General features: G+C 30.7%; 1 protein-coding gene across 1 annotated transcript; it reads right to left on the bottom strand.

The window, feature by feature from the left end:
- Positions 1–16,864: 16,864 nt before the first annotated feature.
- LOC138860526 (uncharacterized) lies at positions 16,865–18,465 on the bottom strand. The gene is made up of 3 exons (XM_070118115.1): positions 18,216–18,465; positions 17,171–18,106; positions 16,865–16,974 (listed from the first exon to the last, which is right to left on the bottom strand). Exons 1-3 carry the CDS (start codon positions 18,463–18,465, stop codon positions 16,865–16,867), a joined length of 1,296 nt encoding a protein of 431 aa, XP_069974216.1.
- Positions 18,466–19,924: the final 1,459 nt, after the last annotated feature.

Genomic DNA, 19,924 nt, shown 5'->3' with positions numbered 1-19,924 from the left:
ATAGAGAGAGAGAATTATGATGATAATGACAATAATATAATGATTGTAAAATCATAATTATAAAGATAATTTTGATAATTACTGCAATAATAGCAATAAATAACTCTATTCCAATATTTTCATGCTAATAAGGGCAATATAAATAATAATAACATCATTACCATTGTCATTATAATTATTACTATTGTCTTTATTATTTCTAAAATTATCATTATTGCTATTATCATTATAAAAACAGTTATAATGACGAAAATAGCCATAATAATTAGCATAATAATTATTATAACTGCAATAATGATGATAATAATGATGATAATCATGATAATGACTTTAATGATAATAAACATAAAAATAATAACAGTAATGATAATAATGATGATAATTATAATTCGGTAAATTTATAATGAAATAAAGGCCAAAAGAAATAAAATCACAGAAGTTTAAAAAAAAACGCAAAATCATCATCATTATTATCATTACTGTCATTATCACCCTAATTATACTTAATATACTCATTATGATAATCATTTTCTTAATTATTAATGTCATTTTCATCATTATAATGATTTTAATAATGATAATGACAAAAATGATTATTCTAGAAAAAATAACAACGATAATAATGATTATAATAACAATAATAGCCGTGTTATAATTACTTTTATTATTATTTCTGTTATCAGTGTCGTAATTACTAGTGTTATTAGTTGGAAAATCATTAGAATATTGTTGATTATTGCTATTATTGCAATTATTACGCAAATATTCATTATAATTATCATTGTATAATTATTATCATAATTATTCTCCTAATTACTCTCATGATTATCATTATTATCGTCATTATTGATGGGGTTATCATCAAAATCATTAGCAGAATTATTGCTAAAATCATCATAATCATTTAAACTGGAAAAAGGGGGGTTTCGACGCATCTCTAAAAAGGCTGTAATTGGCTAGATTGCGCCGGTTTTACGACCTTTAGGATTTTTCTACTTTTAGCCTTTTTCTCATTATAGATGGGCTTTATGATGATAATTATCATCATTATTCCTTAATATAGTCATTATAACAATCATTATCTTAATTATTAATGTCATTTTCATCATTATAATTATTCTAATAATAGTAATGACAATAATGATCATTCAAGAAATAATAACAACAATAATAATGGTAATAATAACAATAATAGCCGTGTTATAATTACTTTTATTATTTCTATTAATTTTATTAATAATAATCATTATCTTAATTATTAATGTCATTTTCATCATTATAATGATTTTAATAATGATAATGACAATAATGATAATTCTAGGAATAATATTATTTCTGTTATCATTATCGTTATTATTAGTGTTATTAGTAGGAAAATCATTAGAATATTGTTGATTACTGATATTATTGCACTTATTACGCAAATCATTATAATTATCATTGTATAATTATTATTATAATTATTGTCCTAATTACTTACATAATTATCCTTATTATCGTCATAATTGATGGGGTTATCGTCAAAATCATCCTAATTAGCAGAATTATTGTTAAAATCTTCATAATCATCTGGAAAACTGGAAAAAGGGGGGTTTCGACTCATTTCTCAAAAGGCTGTATTTCCCTAGATTTCGCCGTTTTTTCGCCTTCTGTGATTTTTCTATTTTTTGCTTTTTTCTCATTATAGATGGGCTTTATAATGGTAATTATCATTATTGTCATTATCATCATCATTATTATCATTACTGTCATTATCGCCCTAATCACCCTTAATTAATATAGTCATTATAATAATCATTATCTTGATTATTAATGTCATATTCATCATTATAATGATTTTAATAATGATAATGACAATAATGATAATTCTAGAAATAATAATAATAATTATTATAATAACGATAATAGCCGTGTTATAATTACTTTTATTATTATTTATGTTATCATTGTCGTTATTATTAGTTTTATTAGTAGGAAAATCATTACAATATTGTTGATTATTGCTATTATTGCAATTATTACGAAAATCATCATTATATATATCATTGTATAACTATTATCATAATTATTGTCCTAATTACTCTCATAATTATCATTATTGATGGGGTTATCATCAAAATCATCCTAATTAGCAGAATTATTGCTAAAATCATCATAATCATCATTTAAACTGGAGAAAGGGGGTTTTCCACTCATCTCTCAAAAGGCTGTATTTCGCTAGATATAGCCTGTTTTTCGACTTTTGGGATTTTTCTACTTTTCGGCTTTTTCTCATTATAGATGGGCTTTATAATGATAATTATATGATAATCATCATTATTACCATTACTGTCATTATTGCCCTAATTACCCTTAATATACTCATTATAATAATCATTATCTTAATTATTAATGTCATTTTCATCATTATAATGATTTTAATAAAGATAATGACAATAATGATAATTATAGAAATAACAACAATAATAAGGATTATAACAACAATCATAGCCGTAGTATAATTACTTTTATTATTATTTTTGTTATCATTGTCGTTATTATTAGTGTTATTAGTAGGAAAATCATTAGAATATTGTTGATTATTGTTATTATTGCAATTATTACGCAAATCGTCATTATAACTATCATTGTATAATCATTATCATAATTATTGTCCTAATTACTCTAATAATTAACATTAATATCATTATTGTCATTATTGATGGGGATATCATGAAAATCATCGTAATCAGCAGAATTGTTGCTAAAATCATCATAGTCATCATTTAAACTGGAAAAAGGGGGGTTTTCTACTTATCTTTCACAAGGCTGTATTTCGTTGTATTTCGCCGGTTTTTCGACTTTTGGGATTTTTTCTACTTTTAGCCTTTTTCTCCTTATAGATGGGCCTTATAATGATAATTATCATTATTGTCATCATCATCATTATTATCATTACTGTCATTATCGCCCTAATTACCCTTAATATACTCATTATAATAATCATTATCTTAATTATGATTTTAATGATGATAATGACAATAATGATAATTCCAGAAATAATAACAACGATGGTAATGATCATAATAACAATAATACCCGTGTTATAATTACTTTTATTATTAATTTTGTTATCATTGTCGTTATTATTAGTGTTATTAGTAGGAAAATCATTAGAATATTGATGATTATTGCTAATATTGCAATTATTACGCAAATCATTATAATTATCATTGTATAATTATTATCATAATTATTATCATAATTACTCTCATAATTATCATTATTAACGTCATTATTGTCATTATTGATGGGGTTATCATCAAAATCATCCTAATTAGCAGAACTATTGCTAAAATCATCATAATCATCATTTAAACTTGAAAAGGGGGTTTTGGACTCATCTCTCAGAAGGCTGTATTTCGCTAGATTTCGCTGTTTTTTCGAATTTTGGGATTTTTCTACTTTTAGCCTTTTTCTCATTATAAATGGGCTTTATAATGATAATTATCATCATCATTATTATCATTGCTGTCATAATCGCCCTAATTACCCTTAATATACTGATTATAATAATTATTATCTTAATTAATAATGTCATTTTCATCATTGTAATGATTTTAACAATGATAATGACAATAAGGATAATTCTAGAAATAATAACGATAACAATGATTATAATAACAATTATAGCCGTGTTAGAATTACTTTTATTATTTCTGTAATCATTGTCGTTATTAGTTTCATTAGTAGGAAAATCATTAGAATATTGTTGATTATTGCTATTATTGATATTATTACGCAAATCATCATTATAATTATCATTGTATAATTATTATCATATTTATTGTCCTAATTACTCTACTAATTATCATTATTATCATCATTATTTTCATTATTGATGAGATTATCATCAAAATCATCCTAATTAGCAAAATTATTGCTAAAATCATCATGATCATCAGTTTTTCGACTAATCTCTAAGAAGGCGGCATTTCGCTAGATGTCGCCGGTTTTCGACTTTTGGAATTTTTCCACTTTGAGCCTTTTTCACATTATAGATGGGCTTTATAATGATAATTATCATCATTATTGTCATTATCATCATCATTATTATCATTACTGTTAGTATCGCTCTAATTACCCTTAATATAGTCATTATAATAATCATTATCTTAATCATTAACGTCATTTTCATCATTATAATGATTTTAATAATGATAATGACAATAATGATAATTCTAGAAATAACAACAATAATAATGATTATAATAACAATAATAGAAGTGTTATAATTACTTTTATTATTATTTCTTTTATCATTGTCGTTATTATTAGTGTTATTAGTAGGAAAATCATTAGAATATTGTTGATTATTGCTATTATTACAATTATTACGCAAATAATCATTTTAATTATCATTGCATATATATTATAATTATTGTCCTAATTACTCTACTAATTATCATTATCATCGTCATTATTGTCATTATTGATGGGGTTATCATCAAAATCATCCTAATTAGCAGAATTATTGCTAAAATCATCATAACCATCATTTAAACTGGAAAAAAGGGGGTTCCGACTCATCTAGCAGAAGGATGTATTTCGCTAGATTTCGCCAGTTTTTCGACTTTTGGGATTTTTTCTACTTTTCATCTTTTTCTCATTATAGATGGGCTTTATAATGATGATTATCATCATTATTGTCATTATCATCACTATTATCACTGCTATCATTATCGCCCTAATTTCCATTAATATAGTCATTATAATAATCATTATCTTAATTATTAATGTCATTTTTATCATTATAATGATTTTGATAAGGATAATGACAATAATAATTCTAGAAATAATAACAACAATAATAATGATTATAATAACAACAATAGCCGCGTTATAATTACTTTTATTATTATTTCTGTTATCATTGTCGTTATTATTAGCGTTGTTATTAGGAAAATCATTAGAATATTATTGATTATTGCTATTATTGCAATTATTACGCAAATCATCATTATAATTATCATTGTTTAATTATTATCATAATAATTGTCGTAATTACTCGCATAATTATCATTATTATCGTCATTATTGTCATTATTGATGGGGTTATCGTCAAAATCATCCTAATTAGCAGAATTATTGCTAAAATCGTCATAATCATCATTTAAAATGGAAAAAGGGGGGTTTTTGACTCATCTAGCAAAAGGCTGTATTTCGCTAGATTTCGCCAGTTTTTCGACTTTTGGGATTTTTTCTACTTTTAGTCTTTTTCTCATTATAGATGGGCTTTATAATGATGATTATCATCATTATTGTCATTATCATCATCATTATTATCACTGCTATCATTATCGCCCTAATTTCCATTAATATAGTCATTATAATAATCATTATCTTAATTATTAATGTCATTTTTATCATTATAATGATTTTGATAATGATAATGACAATACTGATAATTCTAGAAATAATAACAATAATAATAAGGATTATAACAACAATAACAGCCGCGTTATAATTACTTTTATTATTATTTCTGTTATCATTGTCGTTATTATTAGCGTTATTATTAGGAAAATCATTAGAATATTGTTGATTATTGCAATTATTGCAATTATTACGCAAAACATCATTATAATTATCATTGTATAATTATTATCATAATAATTGTCGTAATTACTCGCATAATTATCATTATTATCGTCATTATTGTCATTATTGATGGGGTTACCGTCAAAATCATCCTAATTAGCAGAATTATTGCTAAAATCATCATAATCATCATTTAAACTGGAAAAAGGGGGGTTTTCGACTCATCTAGCAGAAGGCTGTATTTCGCTAGATTATAATTACTTTTATTATTATTTCTGTTATCATTGTCGTTATTATTAGCGTTATTATTAGGAAAATCATTGGAATATTGTTGATTATTGCTATTATTGCAATTATTACGCAAATCATCATTATAATTATCAATGTATAATTATTATCATAATTATTGCTGTAATTACTCGCATATTTATCATTATTATCGTCATTATTGTCATTATTAATGGGATTATCATCAAAATCATCCTATTTAGCAGAATTATTGCTAAAATCATCATAATCATCATTTAAATTCGAAAAAGGGTTATTTTTTCGCTAGATTTCGCCAGATTTTCCACTATTGGGATTTTTCTACTTTTAGCCTTTTTCTCATTATAGATGGGCTTTATAATGATAATTATCATCCTTATTCTTATCATCATCATCATTATTATCATTACTGTCATTATCTCCCTAATTACCCTTAATATAGTCATTATAATAATCATTATCTTAATTATTAATGTCATTTTCATCAGTATAATGATTTTAATAAAGATGATGACAATAATGATAATTCTAGAAATAATAACAACAATAATAATGATTATAATAACAATAATAGCCGTGTTATAATTACTTTTATTATTATTTCTGTTATCATTGTCGTTATTATTAGTGTTATTAGTAGGAAAATCATCAGAATATTGTTTGTTATTGCTATTATTGCAATATTTACGCAGATCATCATATAATTATTTTCATAATTATTGTCCTAATTGCTCTCATAATTATCATTATTATCGTCATTTATGTCATTATTGATGGGGTTATCATCAAAATCATCCTAATTAGGAGAATTATTGTTAAAATCTTCATAATCATCCTTTAAATTGGAAAAAGGTGGGTTTTCGACTCATCACTCAGAAGGCTGTATTTCGCTGGATTTCTCCGGTTTTTCGACTTTTGAGATTTTTCTTCCTTTAGCCTTTTTCTCATTATAGATGTGCTTTATAATGATAATTATCATTAATGTCATCATCATCATTATTATCATTACTGTCATTATCGCCCTAATTACCCTAAATATAGTCAGTATAATAATCATTATCTTAATTATTAATCTAATTATTATCATTATAATTATTTTAATGATGATAATGACAATAATGATAATTCTAGAAATAATAACAAGAATAATAATGTTTATAATAACAAATAATAGCAGTTGTAATTACTTTTATTATTATTTATGTTATCATTGTCGTTATTATTAGTGTTATTAGTAGGAAAATCTTTAGAATATTGTTGATTATTGCCATTATTGCAATTATTTCGCAAATCATCATTATAATTATTATTGTATAATTACTATCATAATTATTGGCCTAATTACTATCATAATTATTGGCCTAATTACTATCATAATTATTATCCTAATTACTCTCATAATTATCATTATTATCGTCATTATTTTCATTATTGATTGGGTTATCAAAATCATCCTAATTAGCAGAATTATTGCTAAAATCATCATAATCATCATTTAAACTCGAAAAAGGGGGGTTTTCGACTCATCTTCCACAAGGCTGTATTTTTTCTAGATTTCGCCGGTTTTTAGACTTTTCTAACTTTAGCCTTTTTCTCATTATAGATGGGCTTTATAATGATAATTATCATCATTATTGTCATTATCATCATCATTATTATCATTACTGTCATTATCGCCCTAATTACCCTTAATATAGTCATAATAATAATCATTATCTTAATTATTAATGTCATTTTCATCAGTATAATAATTTTGATAAAGATGATGACAATAATGATAATTCTTGGAATAATAACAACAATAATAATGATTATGATAACAATAATAACCGTGTTATAATTACTTTTATTATTATTTCTGTTATCATTGCCGTTATTATTAGTGTTATTAGTAGGAGAATCATCAGAATATTGTTGGTTATTGGTATTATTGCAACTATTACGCAAATCATCATTATAATTATCATTATAAAATTATTATCATATTTATTGTCCTAATTGCTCTCATAATTATCATTATTATTGTCATTTTTGTCATTATTGATTGGGTTATCATCAAAATCATCCTAATTAGCAGAATTATTGCTAAAATCATCATAATCATCATTTACACTGGAGAAAGGGTGGTTTTCGACTCATCTCTAATAAGGCTGTATTTCGCTAGATTTTGCCGGTTTTCCGACTTTTGGGATTTTTCTACTTTTAGCCTTTTTCTCATTATAGATGGGCTTTATAATGATAATCATCATCATTAATGTCATTATCATATAATGTCATTCTAATATACTCATTAGAATAATCATTATCTTTATTATTATTTTCATTTTCATCATTATAATGATTTTAATAATGATAATGACAATAATGATAATTCTAGAAATAATAAAAACAATAATGATGATTATAATAACAATAATAGCAGTGTTATAATTACTTTTATTATTATTTTTGTTATCATTGTCGTTATTATTAGTGTTCTTAGTAGGAAAATCTTTAGAATATTGTTGATTATTACTATTATTCCAATTATTACGCAAATGATGATTATAATTATCGTTGTATAATTATTATCATAATTATTGTCCTAATTACTCTCATAATGAACATTATTATCATCATTATTGTCATTAATAAAAATAATCATTGAATTTATCATGATATCGCTATTATTGTTATTATAATTGTTATTAATGTTGCTATTATTTCTAAAATTATAATTATTTTTATTATCATAATAAAAATAGTTATAATGAGGGAAATGACATCAATAATTAAGATAATAACTATTATAATGATTCTATTAAAGATAATCATTGCAATTACTATAATGATGATAATGATGACATTAATGATAATAATGATGACAATCATTATAATGATAAAAGGCTAAAAATATGAAATTCTCAAAAGCCGAAAAAACGCCGAAATCTAGCGATATATAGCATTTTGAGAGAATGGTCGACAAACCCCCTTTTTCGAGTTTAAGGGATAATTATGATGGTTTCTGCAATGATTCTGCTAATTAGGATGATTTTGATGACAATCCCATTAATAATGTCATTAATAATAACATTAATTATGATAATTATGACATTAATTGTGATAATTATGACATTTATTAAGATAATCATAATTATAATGATAATTATAATGATAATTTGCGTAATTAATGCAATAATAGCAATAATCGACAATATTCTAATGATTTTCATGACAATAACAAAAATAATAACGATAATGATAATAAAAATAATCATTGAAATAATCATTAATTAAGATAATAACTATTATAATGATTATATTAAAGGTAATTATGGCGATAATTACTATAATGATGATAATGATGACATTAATGAAAATAATGATGATAATCTTTATAAAGCCCATCCATAATGAAAAGGCTAAAAGTATAAAAATCCCAAAAGTCGAAAAAACGCCGAAATCTAGCAATATATAGCATTTTGAGAGAATGGTCGACAAACCTCCTTTTTCGAGTTTAAGGGATAATTATGATGATTTCTGCAATGATTCTGCTAATTAGGATGATTTTGATGACAATCCCATTAATAATGTCATTAATAATAACATGATAATTATGACATTAATTGTGATAATTATGACATTAATTGTGATAATTATGACATTAATTAAGATAATTATAATATAATGATAATTATAATGATAATTTGCGTAATTAATGCAATAATAGCAATAATCGACAATATTCTAATGATTTTCATGACAATAACAAGAATAATAACGATAATGATAATAAATATAATCATTGAAATAATCATATCGCTATTATTGTTATTTTAATTGTTATTATTGTTGTTATTATTTCTAAAATTATCAATATTATTATTATCATTAGAAAAAGTTATAATTAATGCAATAATCTCCATTCTTCTTTATTTATTATGTTTGTCCTTTAGATATTGTATTATTCTTTATTTTTAGTTATTCTGTTGATATCCTGTCTTGCCTTTTCCTTAGGATTTCTTTAATTATAACATATTTCCAGTATTGACCGATCTCCGCGATCAGCTGTTATTTTATGTTTTAATTCGTCTGTTATTCTCGTTTATTATTCTTTGCCTCTGCGTGTTTACATTTATCTATTATCCATTATATTTTGTTTATTTATTAGTCCATGTAATGGTAACATTATTTCCTTTATATTTTAGTTATTTCTTTCGTATTTTTAGCTTTTATCGGTGTCCGCGATTTGCTGTCATTTTATATTGTATATTACTCTTTATATCTGCATTTTTTCCATCATCTTTTGTTTGCATCTCATTTGTAGGTTCTTTATTTTTCTATTGCCATCATTAATTAGGCTCTTGACCGGTCAGGGGATTTTTACTGCCGTGCGTCGATCTGCTAAAGAAATGCTTTTTTCTATGTCTATTATTTTTAATGTTATTACATTCTTCTGTAAATCTTGGTCGTTTAGTTTCTTGTAAATTACCAATATTTGTTTATCATTTTGCATTTTTGTTTGTTTGTTTATTTGTTTATGACTTATCCATTATTACTTTTTTTCATTTTATTATTTTCATTACATTTCTTTTTTGTTTGTCATTTCTTTGTTAAATATTTGTTGTAAATCTGCTTCTTTATGAATGTTGGCTTTGCTTTGTTTGTATTCTATTTATTACTTCTTTCTCTTCCCTGTATTTTTTAATGTTGATTATTCCTTTGAGGTCTGGGGAATTGTGCTCTGACCAGGTGGTCCGCTATAGTTTTTCCTTTTCTCCATGCTATCATGGGGTGTGGGCCTGTGAAATGCTTTTCCCATGGGGTTCCTTCAGCATTTTCTGAGACCCATTCCCATATTTCCTTTAAGGAATGGTTTAGTACTCTTTCTAGGCACGGGGAATATAGCATGGGAAAAATCAGGCGGTATTATCCTGGTCTCTTTTCTTTCCAAGAGTGTCTCTCTGCTTACCTCTTTTAATCTATTCAGAGCTGATCCTAGTGTTCTTTTGCAATATCCTCTTTTTGTAAAGAAGCCCACCATGTCTTTCAATACTTCCTCTAGTTTGTGCGGCTCACTTACTATTCTTTTGATTCTTAATGCTTGAGAATAAGGTAGTGATCTCTTGAGACTTGGGGGGTGGCAAGAGTAGAAATGTAAGTACTGGTGTGTGTTTGATGGTTTATGATACACCGTTGTTTGTACTTTTCCTTCATTGTCTATATACACCAGAGTGTCCAAGAAAGGCAATTCCTTATTGTTGTGTTCCACTGTGAACTTTAAATCTGAGTGTATTTTATTCAACTCCTGGTGGTATTCCATGAGCTCAGCCTCTGTGCCGGTAAAGATTCCAAAGATATCGTCTATGTATCTATAGGTTAAGGTTAGGTTAGGTTAGGTTAAGTTAAGTTAAGTTAAATTAAGTTTAGTTTAGTTTAGTTTAGGTTAGGTTAGGTTAGGTAAGGTTAGGTTAGGTCAGGTTAGGTTAGGTCAGGTTAGGTTAGGTTAGGTTAGGTTTGGTTAGGTTAGGTTAGGTTAGGTTAAGTTAGGTTAGGTTAGGTTAGGTTAGGTTAGGTTAGGTTAGGTTAAGTTTAGTTAGGTTAGGTTAGATTAGGTTAAGTTAGGTTAGGTTAGGTTATCTTTAGGTTAGGTTAGGTTAGGTTTGGTTAGGTTAGGTTAGGTTTAGGTTAGGTTAGGTTTGGTTAGGTTAGGGTAGGGTAGGTTAGGTTAGGGTAGGTTAGGTTAGGTGGGTTAGGTTAGGTTTAGGTTAGGTTAGGCTTAGGTTAGGTTACGTTAGGTTAGGTTGAAGTTAGGTTAGGTTAGGTTAGTTTGGGTTAGGTTTGGTTAGATTTAGGTTAGGTTAGGTTAGGTTTAGGTTAGGTTTAGGTTAGGTTAGGTTTAGGTTAGGTTAGGTTAGGTTAAGTTTAGGTTTAGGTTAGGTTTGGTTTGGTTAGGTTACGTTTGGTTAGGTTAGGTTAGGTTTAGGTTAGGTTAGGTTAGATTAGGTTAGGTTAGGTTAGGTTAGTGGGGTAGTTTAGGTTAGGTTAGGTTAGGGGGGTAGGTTAGGTTAGGTTAGGTTAAGTTAGATAAGGTTAGGTTAGGTTACGTTACTTAGGTTAGGTTTAGGTTAGGTTAGGTTAGTTTAGTTTAGTTTAGTTTGTTAGGTTAGGTTAGGCTAGGTTAAGTTTAGGTTAGATTAGGTTAAGTTTATGTTAGGTTAGGTTAGGTTTAGGTTAGGTTAGGTTAGGTTACGTTAGTTAGGTTAGGTTTAGGTTAGGTTAGTTTAGTTTAGTTTGTTAGGTTATGGTAAGTTTAGGTTAGGTTAGGTTTAGGTTAGGTTACGTTTACGTTAGGTTAGGTTAGGTTTGGTTTGGTTAGGTTAGGTTAGTTTGGTTAGGTTAGGTTAGGTTAGGTTCGGTTAGGTTAGGTTAGGTTAAGTTTAGTTTAGTTTAGGTTAGGTTAGGTTTAGGTTAGGTTAGTTTAGGTTAGGTTTGGTTAGGTTAGGTTTGGTTAGGTTAGGTTAGGTTAGGTCAGGTTAGGTTAAGTTTAGGTTAGGTTAGGTTAGGTTACTTTAGGTTAGGTTAGGTTTAAGTTAGGTTAGGTTAGGTTTAGGTTAGGTTAGTTTAGGTTAGGTTAGGTTTAGTTTAGGTTAGGTTAGGTTTAGGTTGGGTTAGGTTAGGTTTAGGTTAGTTTAGGTTTGGTTAGATTAGGTTAGGGTTGCTTAGCTTAGCTTAGCTTAGGTTGGGTTAGGTTAGGTTAGGTTAATTTAGGTTAGGTTAGGGTTAGGTTAGGTTTAAGTTAGGTTAGGTTAGGTTTAGGTTATGTTAGGGTTAGGTTAGGTTAGGGTTAGGTTAGGTTAGGTTAGGGTTGCTTAGCTTAGCTTAGCTTAGCTTGGGTTAGGTTAGGTTAGGTTAATTTAGGTTAGGTTAGGGTTAGGTTTAGGTTAGGTTAGGTTAGGTTAGGTAGGTTAGGGTTAGGCTTAGGGTTAGGTTAGGTTAGATTAGGTTGGTTAGGTTAGGTTGGTTAGGTTAGGTTGGGTAGGTTAGGTTAGTTTAGGTTAGGTTAGGTTAGTTTAGTTTAGTTTAGTTTGTTAGGTTACGTTAGGTTAGTTTAGGTTAGGTTAGGTTTAGGTTAGGTTAGGTCAGGTTAGGTTAGGTTTGGTTAGGTTAGGTTAGGTTAGGTTAGATTAGGTTAGGTTAGGTTAGGTTGGGTTAGGATGGGTTAGGTTAGGCTAGGTTAGGTTGGGTTAGGTTAGGTTTGGTTAGGTTAGGTTAAGTTTAGTTAGGTTAGGTTAGGTTAGGTTAGGTTTAGTTAGGTTAGGTTAAGTTTAGGTTAGGTGAGGTGAGGTTTAGGTTAGGTTAGGTTTGGTTAGGTTTAGGTTAGGTTAGGTTTAGGTTAGGTTAGGTTAGGTTAGGTTAGGTTAGGTTAGGTTAGGTTAGGTTTAGGTTAGAGTAGGTTAGGTTAGGGTAGGTTAGGTTAGGTTAGGTTAGTTAGGTTAGGTTAGGTTAGGCTTAGGTTAGGTTACGTTAGGTTAGGTTTAGGTTAGGTTAGTTTAGGTTAGGTTAGGTTAAGTTAGGTTGGTTAAGTTAGGTTAGATTCAGGTTAGTTTAGGTTTAGGTTAGGTTAGGTTAAGTTTAGGTTAGGTTAGGTTTGGTTTGGTTAGGTTTGGTTAGGTTAGGTTTGGTTTGGTTTGGTTTAGGTTAGGTTAGGTTAGATTAGTTTAGGTTTAGGTTAGGTTAGGTTAGGTTAGTGGGGTAGGTTAGGTTAGGTTAGGTTAGGTTAGTGGGGTAGGTTAGGTTAGGTTTGGTTAGGGGGGTAGGTTAGGTTAGGTTAGGTTAGGTTAATTTAGATTAGGTTTGGTTAGGTTAGTTAGGTTAGGTTAGGTTAGGTTAGGTTAGTTTAGTTTAATTTGTTAGGTTAGGTTAGGTTAGGTTAAGTTTAGGTTAGATTAGGTTAGCTTAGGTTAAGTTTAGGTTAGGTTAGGTTTAGGCTAGTTTAGGTTTGGTTAGGTTTGGTTAGGTTAGGTTGGTTAGGTTAGGTTAGGTTAGGTTAGGGTTAGGTTAGGTTAGGTTAGGGTTAGGTTAGGTTAGGTTAAGTTTAGGTTAGGTTGGGTTAGGTTAGGTTAGTTTAGGTTAGGTTAGGTTTGGTTAGGTTTGGTTAGGTTAGGTTAGGTTTGGTTAGGTTAGGTTAGGTTAGGTTAAGTTTAGGTTAGGTTAGTTTAGGTTAGGTTAGGTTTAGGTTAGGTTAGGTTAGGTTAGATTTAGGTTAGGTTAGGTTAGGTTTAGGTTAGGTTAGGTTTAGGTTAGGTTTAGGTTAGGTTAGGTTACGTTAGGTTAGGTTAGGTTGGGTTGGGTTGAGTTAGGTTAGGTTAGGTTAATTTAGGTTAGGTTAGGGTTAGGTTTAGGTTAGGTTAGGTTAGGTTAGGTTAGGTTAGGTTAGGTTAGGCTTAGGTTAGGGTTAGGTTAGGATAGGTTAGGTTACTTAGGTTAGGTTAGCTTAGGTTAGGTTTAGGTTAGGTTAGGTTAGGTTTAGGTTAGGTTAGGTTTAGTTTAGGTTAGTTAGGTTAGGTTTAGGTTAGGTTAGTTAGGTTAGGTTTAAGTTAGGTTAGGTTAGGTTTAGTTTAGGTTAGGTTAGTTAGGTTAGGTTAGGTTACTTAGGTTAGTTTAGGTTTGGTTAGGTTAGGTTAGGTTTAGTTTAGGTTAGATTAGGTTAGGTTAGGTTAGGTTAGGGTCCATACCTGAAGTATCCTGTCGCAACTGCCTGGTTCCTGGAAGGATAACACATCATAAAAGTAAAAAAGTTTAAGCATTAGGTCGAGAAAAACGAAAGAAAAAGTACTTAGACTGAAGATAATACGAGGCGTATATACTACTAAAGCGTACCCTGTAGGTTAGGTTAGGGTTAGGTTAGGTTAGGTTAGGTTAGGTTAGGTTAGGTTAGGTTGGTTAGGTTAGGTTGGTTAGGTTAGGTTAGGTTAGGTTAGGGTTAGGTTAGGTTAGGTTAGGTTTAGGTTAGGTTAGGTTAGGTTACTTAGCTTAGGTTAGCTTAGGTTAGGTTAGGTTAGGTTTAGGTTAGGTTAGGTTTAGGTTAGGTTAGGTTTTGGTTAGGTTTGGTTAGGTTAGGTTAGTTAGGTTAGGTTTAGGTTAGGTTAGGTTAGGTTTAGTTTAGGTTAGGTTAGTTAGGTTAGGTTAGGTTAGTTAGGTTAGTTTAGGTTTAGGTTAGGTTAGGTTAGGTTAGGTTTAGTTTAGGTTCGCTTAGGTTAGTTAGGTTAGGTTAGTTAGGTTAGGTTAGGTTAGTTAGGTTAGGTTAGGGTCCATACCTGAAGTATCCTGTCACAACTGCCTGGTTCCTGGAAGGATAACACATTATAAAAGTAAAAAAAAGTTTAAGCATAAGGTCGAGAAAAACGAAAGAAAAAGTCCTTAGACTGAAGATAATACAAGGCGTATATACTACTAAAGCATACCCTGTAACACAAGAAAAATGTACGAAATACATTACCGAAAACTGTATAGATCGAAGGGGGGGGACTGCGAAAAACTTATTTAACCTTTGGTGCCGCTTATCTCAAGAAGGAGAGGCCGAACTACGTCGATTCTATTTACAGTATACATAGAAACATGTCCTGTAAATTCTGCAAATATAAAACCTCCATTCGCTGTCTATCGAAAGATATAAGCGAAAGAGTATCGCGGTAAATCTCGGAGATGGTTCGTACCGCGGAAACAAGAGGGACCAAAGTCGCTTAATATTTTAAGCAGACATAAAATCTTGCAAAGATTTATATGTAAACAAATCATAAATATACAAATGTTTAATATTGATAAGCAAACATATATTCAAAAGCGAGTATTTTTCGAAGTAAAGCATACAGGAAACTGTGTCCTGAGAAACGGGGGTTAGGTTCCCTCGTCTCCCTGTGGGATTCCTTTTAGAATGTTCTCCGACTTTTCTCTATAGGGTCTATTATATCGCGCTATTTGAGATTTCTCATCCCTTTTAGTTTTAAAATTGATTATACAGTATCTCATCGTATCTTTCTTTAATATTACAGTTTCCTTAGTATTTCCATTTATCTTTAAACATATGATTCCAGCTTGTACCAATGTTCGCGATTCATAGTCATTTTTCATATTTTTTCGTACGATGTTATTGTTTATTGTTTTTTGTATATCTCCATTCTTCTTTATTTATTATGTTTGTCCTTTAGATATTGTATTATTCTTTATTTTTAGTTATTCTGTTGATATCCTATCTTGCCTTTTCCTTAGGATTTCTTTAATTATAACATATTTCCAGTATTGACCGATCTCCGCGATCAGCTGTTATTTTATGTTTTAATTCGTCTGTTATTCTCGTTTATTATTCTTTGTCTCTGCATGTTTACATTTATCTATTATCCATTATATTTTGTTTATTTATTATTCCATGTAATGGTAACATTATTTCCTTTATATTTTAGTTATTTCTTTCGTATTTTTAGCTTTTATCGGTGTCCGCGATTTGCTGTCATTTTATATTGTTTATTACTCTTTATATCTGCATTTTTTTCCATTATCTTTTGTTTGCATCTCAATTGTAGGTTCTTTATCTTTCTATTGCCATCATTAATTAGGCTCTTGAGCGGTCAGGGGATTTTTACCGCCGTGCGTCAATCTGCTAAAGAAATGCTTTTTTCTATGTCTATTATTTTTAATGTTATTACGTTCTTCCGTAAATCTTGGTCGTATAGTTTCTTGTAAATTACCAATATTTGTTTATCATTTTGCATTTTTGTTTGTTTATTTATTTGTTTATGACTTATCCATTATTACTTTGTTTTTTCATTTTATTATTTTCATTACATTTCTTTTTTGTTTGTCATTTCTTTGTTAAATATTTGTTGTAAATCTGCTTCTTTATGAATGTTGACTTTGCTTTGTTTGTATTCTATTTATCACTTCTTTCTCTTCCCTGTATTTTTTAATGTTGATTATTCCTTTGAGGTCTGGGGAAATGTGCTCTGACCAGGTGGTCCGCTATAGTTTTTCCTTTTCTCTATGCTATCATGGGGTGTGGGCCTGTGAAATGCTTTTCCCATGGGGTTCCTTCAGCATTTTCTGAGACCCATTCCCATATTTCCTTTAAGGAATGGTTTAGTACTCTTTCTAGGCACGGGGAATATAGCATGGGAAAAATCAGGCGGTATTATCCTGGTCTCTCTTTTCTTTCCAAGAGTGTCTCTCTGTTTACCTCTTTTAATCTATTCAGAGCTGATCCTAGTGTTCTTTTGTAATATCCTCTTTTTGTAAAGAAGCCCACCATGTCTTTCAATGTTTCCTCTAGTTTGTGCGGCTCACTTACTATTCTTTTGATTCTTAATGCTTGAGAATAAGGTAGTGATCTCTTGAGGCTTGGGGGGGTGGCAAGAGTGGAAATGTAAGTACTGGTGTGTGTTTGATGGTTTATGATACACCGTTGTTTGTACTTTTCCTTCATTGTCTATATACACCAGAGTGTCCAGGAAAGGCAATTCCTTATTGCTGTGTTCCACTGTGAACTTTAAATCTGGGTGTATTTTATTCAACTCCTGGTGGTATTCCATGAGCTCAGCCTCTGTGCCGGTAAAGATTCCAAAGATATCGTCTATGTATCTATAGAATACTGATGGTTGTTTGTCCAGCTTTTGTCTTTTCCCTTCTATGCTAGCATGGACAAAAATTTCAGCTATGGCTACAGAGACTGAAGCTCCTATTGCTGTACCTTTGCCCTGGTTATAGAAGTGCTCATTGAATCTCAGGAGTGTGCCTTGTAAGACATGGTCTATACCTTCCTTTATTAGGTATGGTGGGGGGGCTATGATATTATAGTCTGTCTTTAGCTTCTCTTTTACGTATGCAAAATTCTTCTCATAGAAGTTTGCCACTACAAAAGAAGCTTCCTCCTGGGGGATGGAGGGATATAGTGAAACTATATCAAAGGAGAAAATAATAGAGCCTGGCGGAAACCTGGGAAATGCGGAAACTTTCCTCAGGAAGGCTGTAGTATCTTGTAATCTCTCAAGGAGGAGGTCCGACAGGGGAGTGAGATAGGTTGTTAACAATCTATCTACTGGTCTGGTGGGGGCATTACATCCACTTAGTACTGGTCTACCTGGCCATAGGCCTGTATCAGGGTCCTTTTTCTTATGGGTTTTTGGTAGGACATACCAGTGCGGGATAATTGGGTTATGTTCTAGTAATGCATCCCTTTGTCCTGCTAGGAAACCTTTTCTGTTTCCTCCTCCTTTTTCTGAGTTATCTAGATTGAAGAAACGGTTTACTAAGATCTTGTCTCTTTACAGTTTCTAGTCCTTTATCTGGGTTGCTTAAGGGGATATATGTTTCGGTATCTTTCAAATGGGCTTCACCCATTTTTATGTAACTTTCTCTCTTCAGAACCACTAATGCTCCATCTTTGTCTGCTTTTTTAATGACCAAGTCTGGGTTTTGAGCTAGATCTTTCAAGGTCTCTCTTTCTACTTTGCTCATATTTGAGGGACACTTTTCTAAGATTCTTTCTCCTACATCCATGGTTTCACAATGTACCATTGTTTCTAAACCTGGGAGTTTCTTTGTAGGAATGCTCATCCTCTGTTTCATTGGAAGTTGCTGTGGCATGATTCTCCTCTTTTTGTGTGTGCCTAGTTCTTCATTTTCAAGGCCTGGTAGGATGGAGTCTGCAAATATTTTGTTTATTTGCTCTTTTAATCTATTCATAGAGCTTCCTAGGTTCTCCAACAGGGCTTTTTTGGGGAGGCCCAGGAACAAAAGATCTTCCTTTGCTTAGTACAGAGGGCTGGGTTCTGGCCAGAGGCACTTCTGTCACTATGAATTCCAACCCCATCTGCCGTACCCTCCTGCTTGCCCTTGGGCCTAGTAGTAATTTCCTCTTTGGGGATATCTTCCCTGTCTTTGAGGTGGCTTTCATGGCTGTGGGTGGCTCATCCAGTGTGGGTTTTGACCCTGGTAATACTGGTTCGGGTGATTTATGTGATAGGAGAAGTCCCTGTTCTGTCTCCTTGTTTGTTCTTCTAACGTGATCTGATGTGATTTGACCTGATATGACGTGATCTGATGTAATTTGACCTTATCTGACGTGATATCATCTGACTTGTCTGATGTGACCTGACTTGTCTGATGTGACCTGACTCGTCTGATGTGATTTGACCTGATCTAATGTGATCTGATGTGATTTGACCTGATCTGACGTGATCTGATCTGACTTGTCTGATGTGACCTGACTTGTCTGATGTGACCTGACTCGTCTGATGTGATTTGACCTGATCTGACGTGATCTGATGTGATTTGACCTGATCTGACGTGATCTGATGTGATTTGACCTGATCTGACGTGATCTGATCTGACTTGTCTGATGTGACCTGACTCGTCTGATGTGATTTGACATGATCTGATGTGATTTGATGTGATTTGACCCGATCTGACGTGATCTGACGTGATCTGATGTGACGTGATCTGATGTGATTTGACCTGGTTTGACGTGATCTGATCTGACTTGCCTGATGTGACCTGACTCGTCTTATGTGATCTGACCTGTTCTGATGTGACCTGACTCGTCTGATTTGATGTGATCTGATGTGATCTGACCTGACTTGTCTGATGTGACCTGACTCGTCTGATGTGATGTTATCTGATGTGATGTGATCTGACCTGATCTAATGTGATCTGATGTGACCTGACTTGTCTGCTGTGATTTGACATAATCTGACGTGATCTGATGTGATTTGACCTGATCTGACGTGATCTGATCTGATTTGTCTGATGTGACCTGACTTGTCTGATGTGACCTGACTCGTCTGATGTGATCTGATGTGATGTGATCTGACTGATCTGATGTGACCTGACATGTCAGATGTGATTTGACCTGATCTGACCTGACCTGACTCGGCTGATGTGATTTGACTCGTCTGATGTGATTTGACCTGATCTGACTCGTCTTATGTGATTTGACCTGATCTGACTCGTCTGATGTGATCTGACTGATCTGATGTGATTTACCGTGATCTGATGTGATCTGATGTGATTTGACCTGATCTGACGTGATCTGATCTGACTTGTC

Source organism: Penaeus vannamei, chromosome 41 (genome assembly GCF_042767895.1).
Source record: "Penaeus vannamei isolate JL-2024 chromosome 41, ASM4276789v1, whole genome shotgun sequence".
Lineage (NCBI taxonomy): Eukaryota > Metazoa > Arthropoda > Malacostraca > Decapoda > Penaeidae > Penaeus > Penaeus vannamei.
This window is presented reverse-complemented; position numbering and strand designations above follow the sequence as displayed.

What these genes read in the sequence shown, in the direction of transcription:
- LOC138860526 (XM_070118115.1), bottom strand. Translation starts at nt 18,465, where the DNA reads ATGCCACAGCAACTTCCAATGAAACAGAGGATGAGCATTCCTACAAAG. An exon ending in AGAAAGTTACATAAAAATGG is followed by an intron (nt 18,107 to 18,215) that starts GTGAAGCCCATT and finishes TCTTCAATCTAG; the next exon opens with ATAACTCAGAAAAAGGAGGA. An exon ending in CATTAAGAATCAAAAGAATA is followed by an intron (nt 16,975 to 17,170) that starts GTAAGTGAGCCG and finishes CCCCGTGCCTAG; the next exon opens with AAAGAGTACTAAACCATTCC.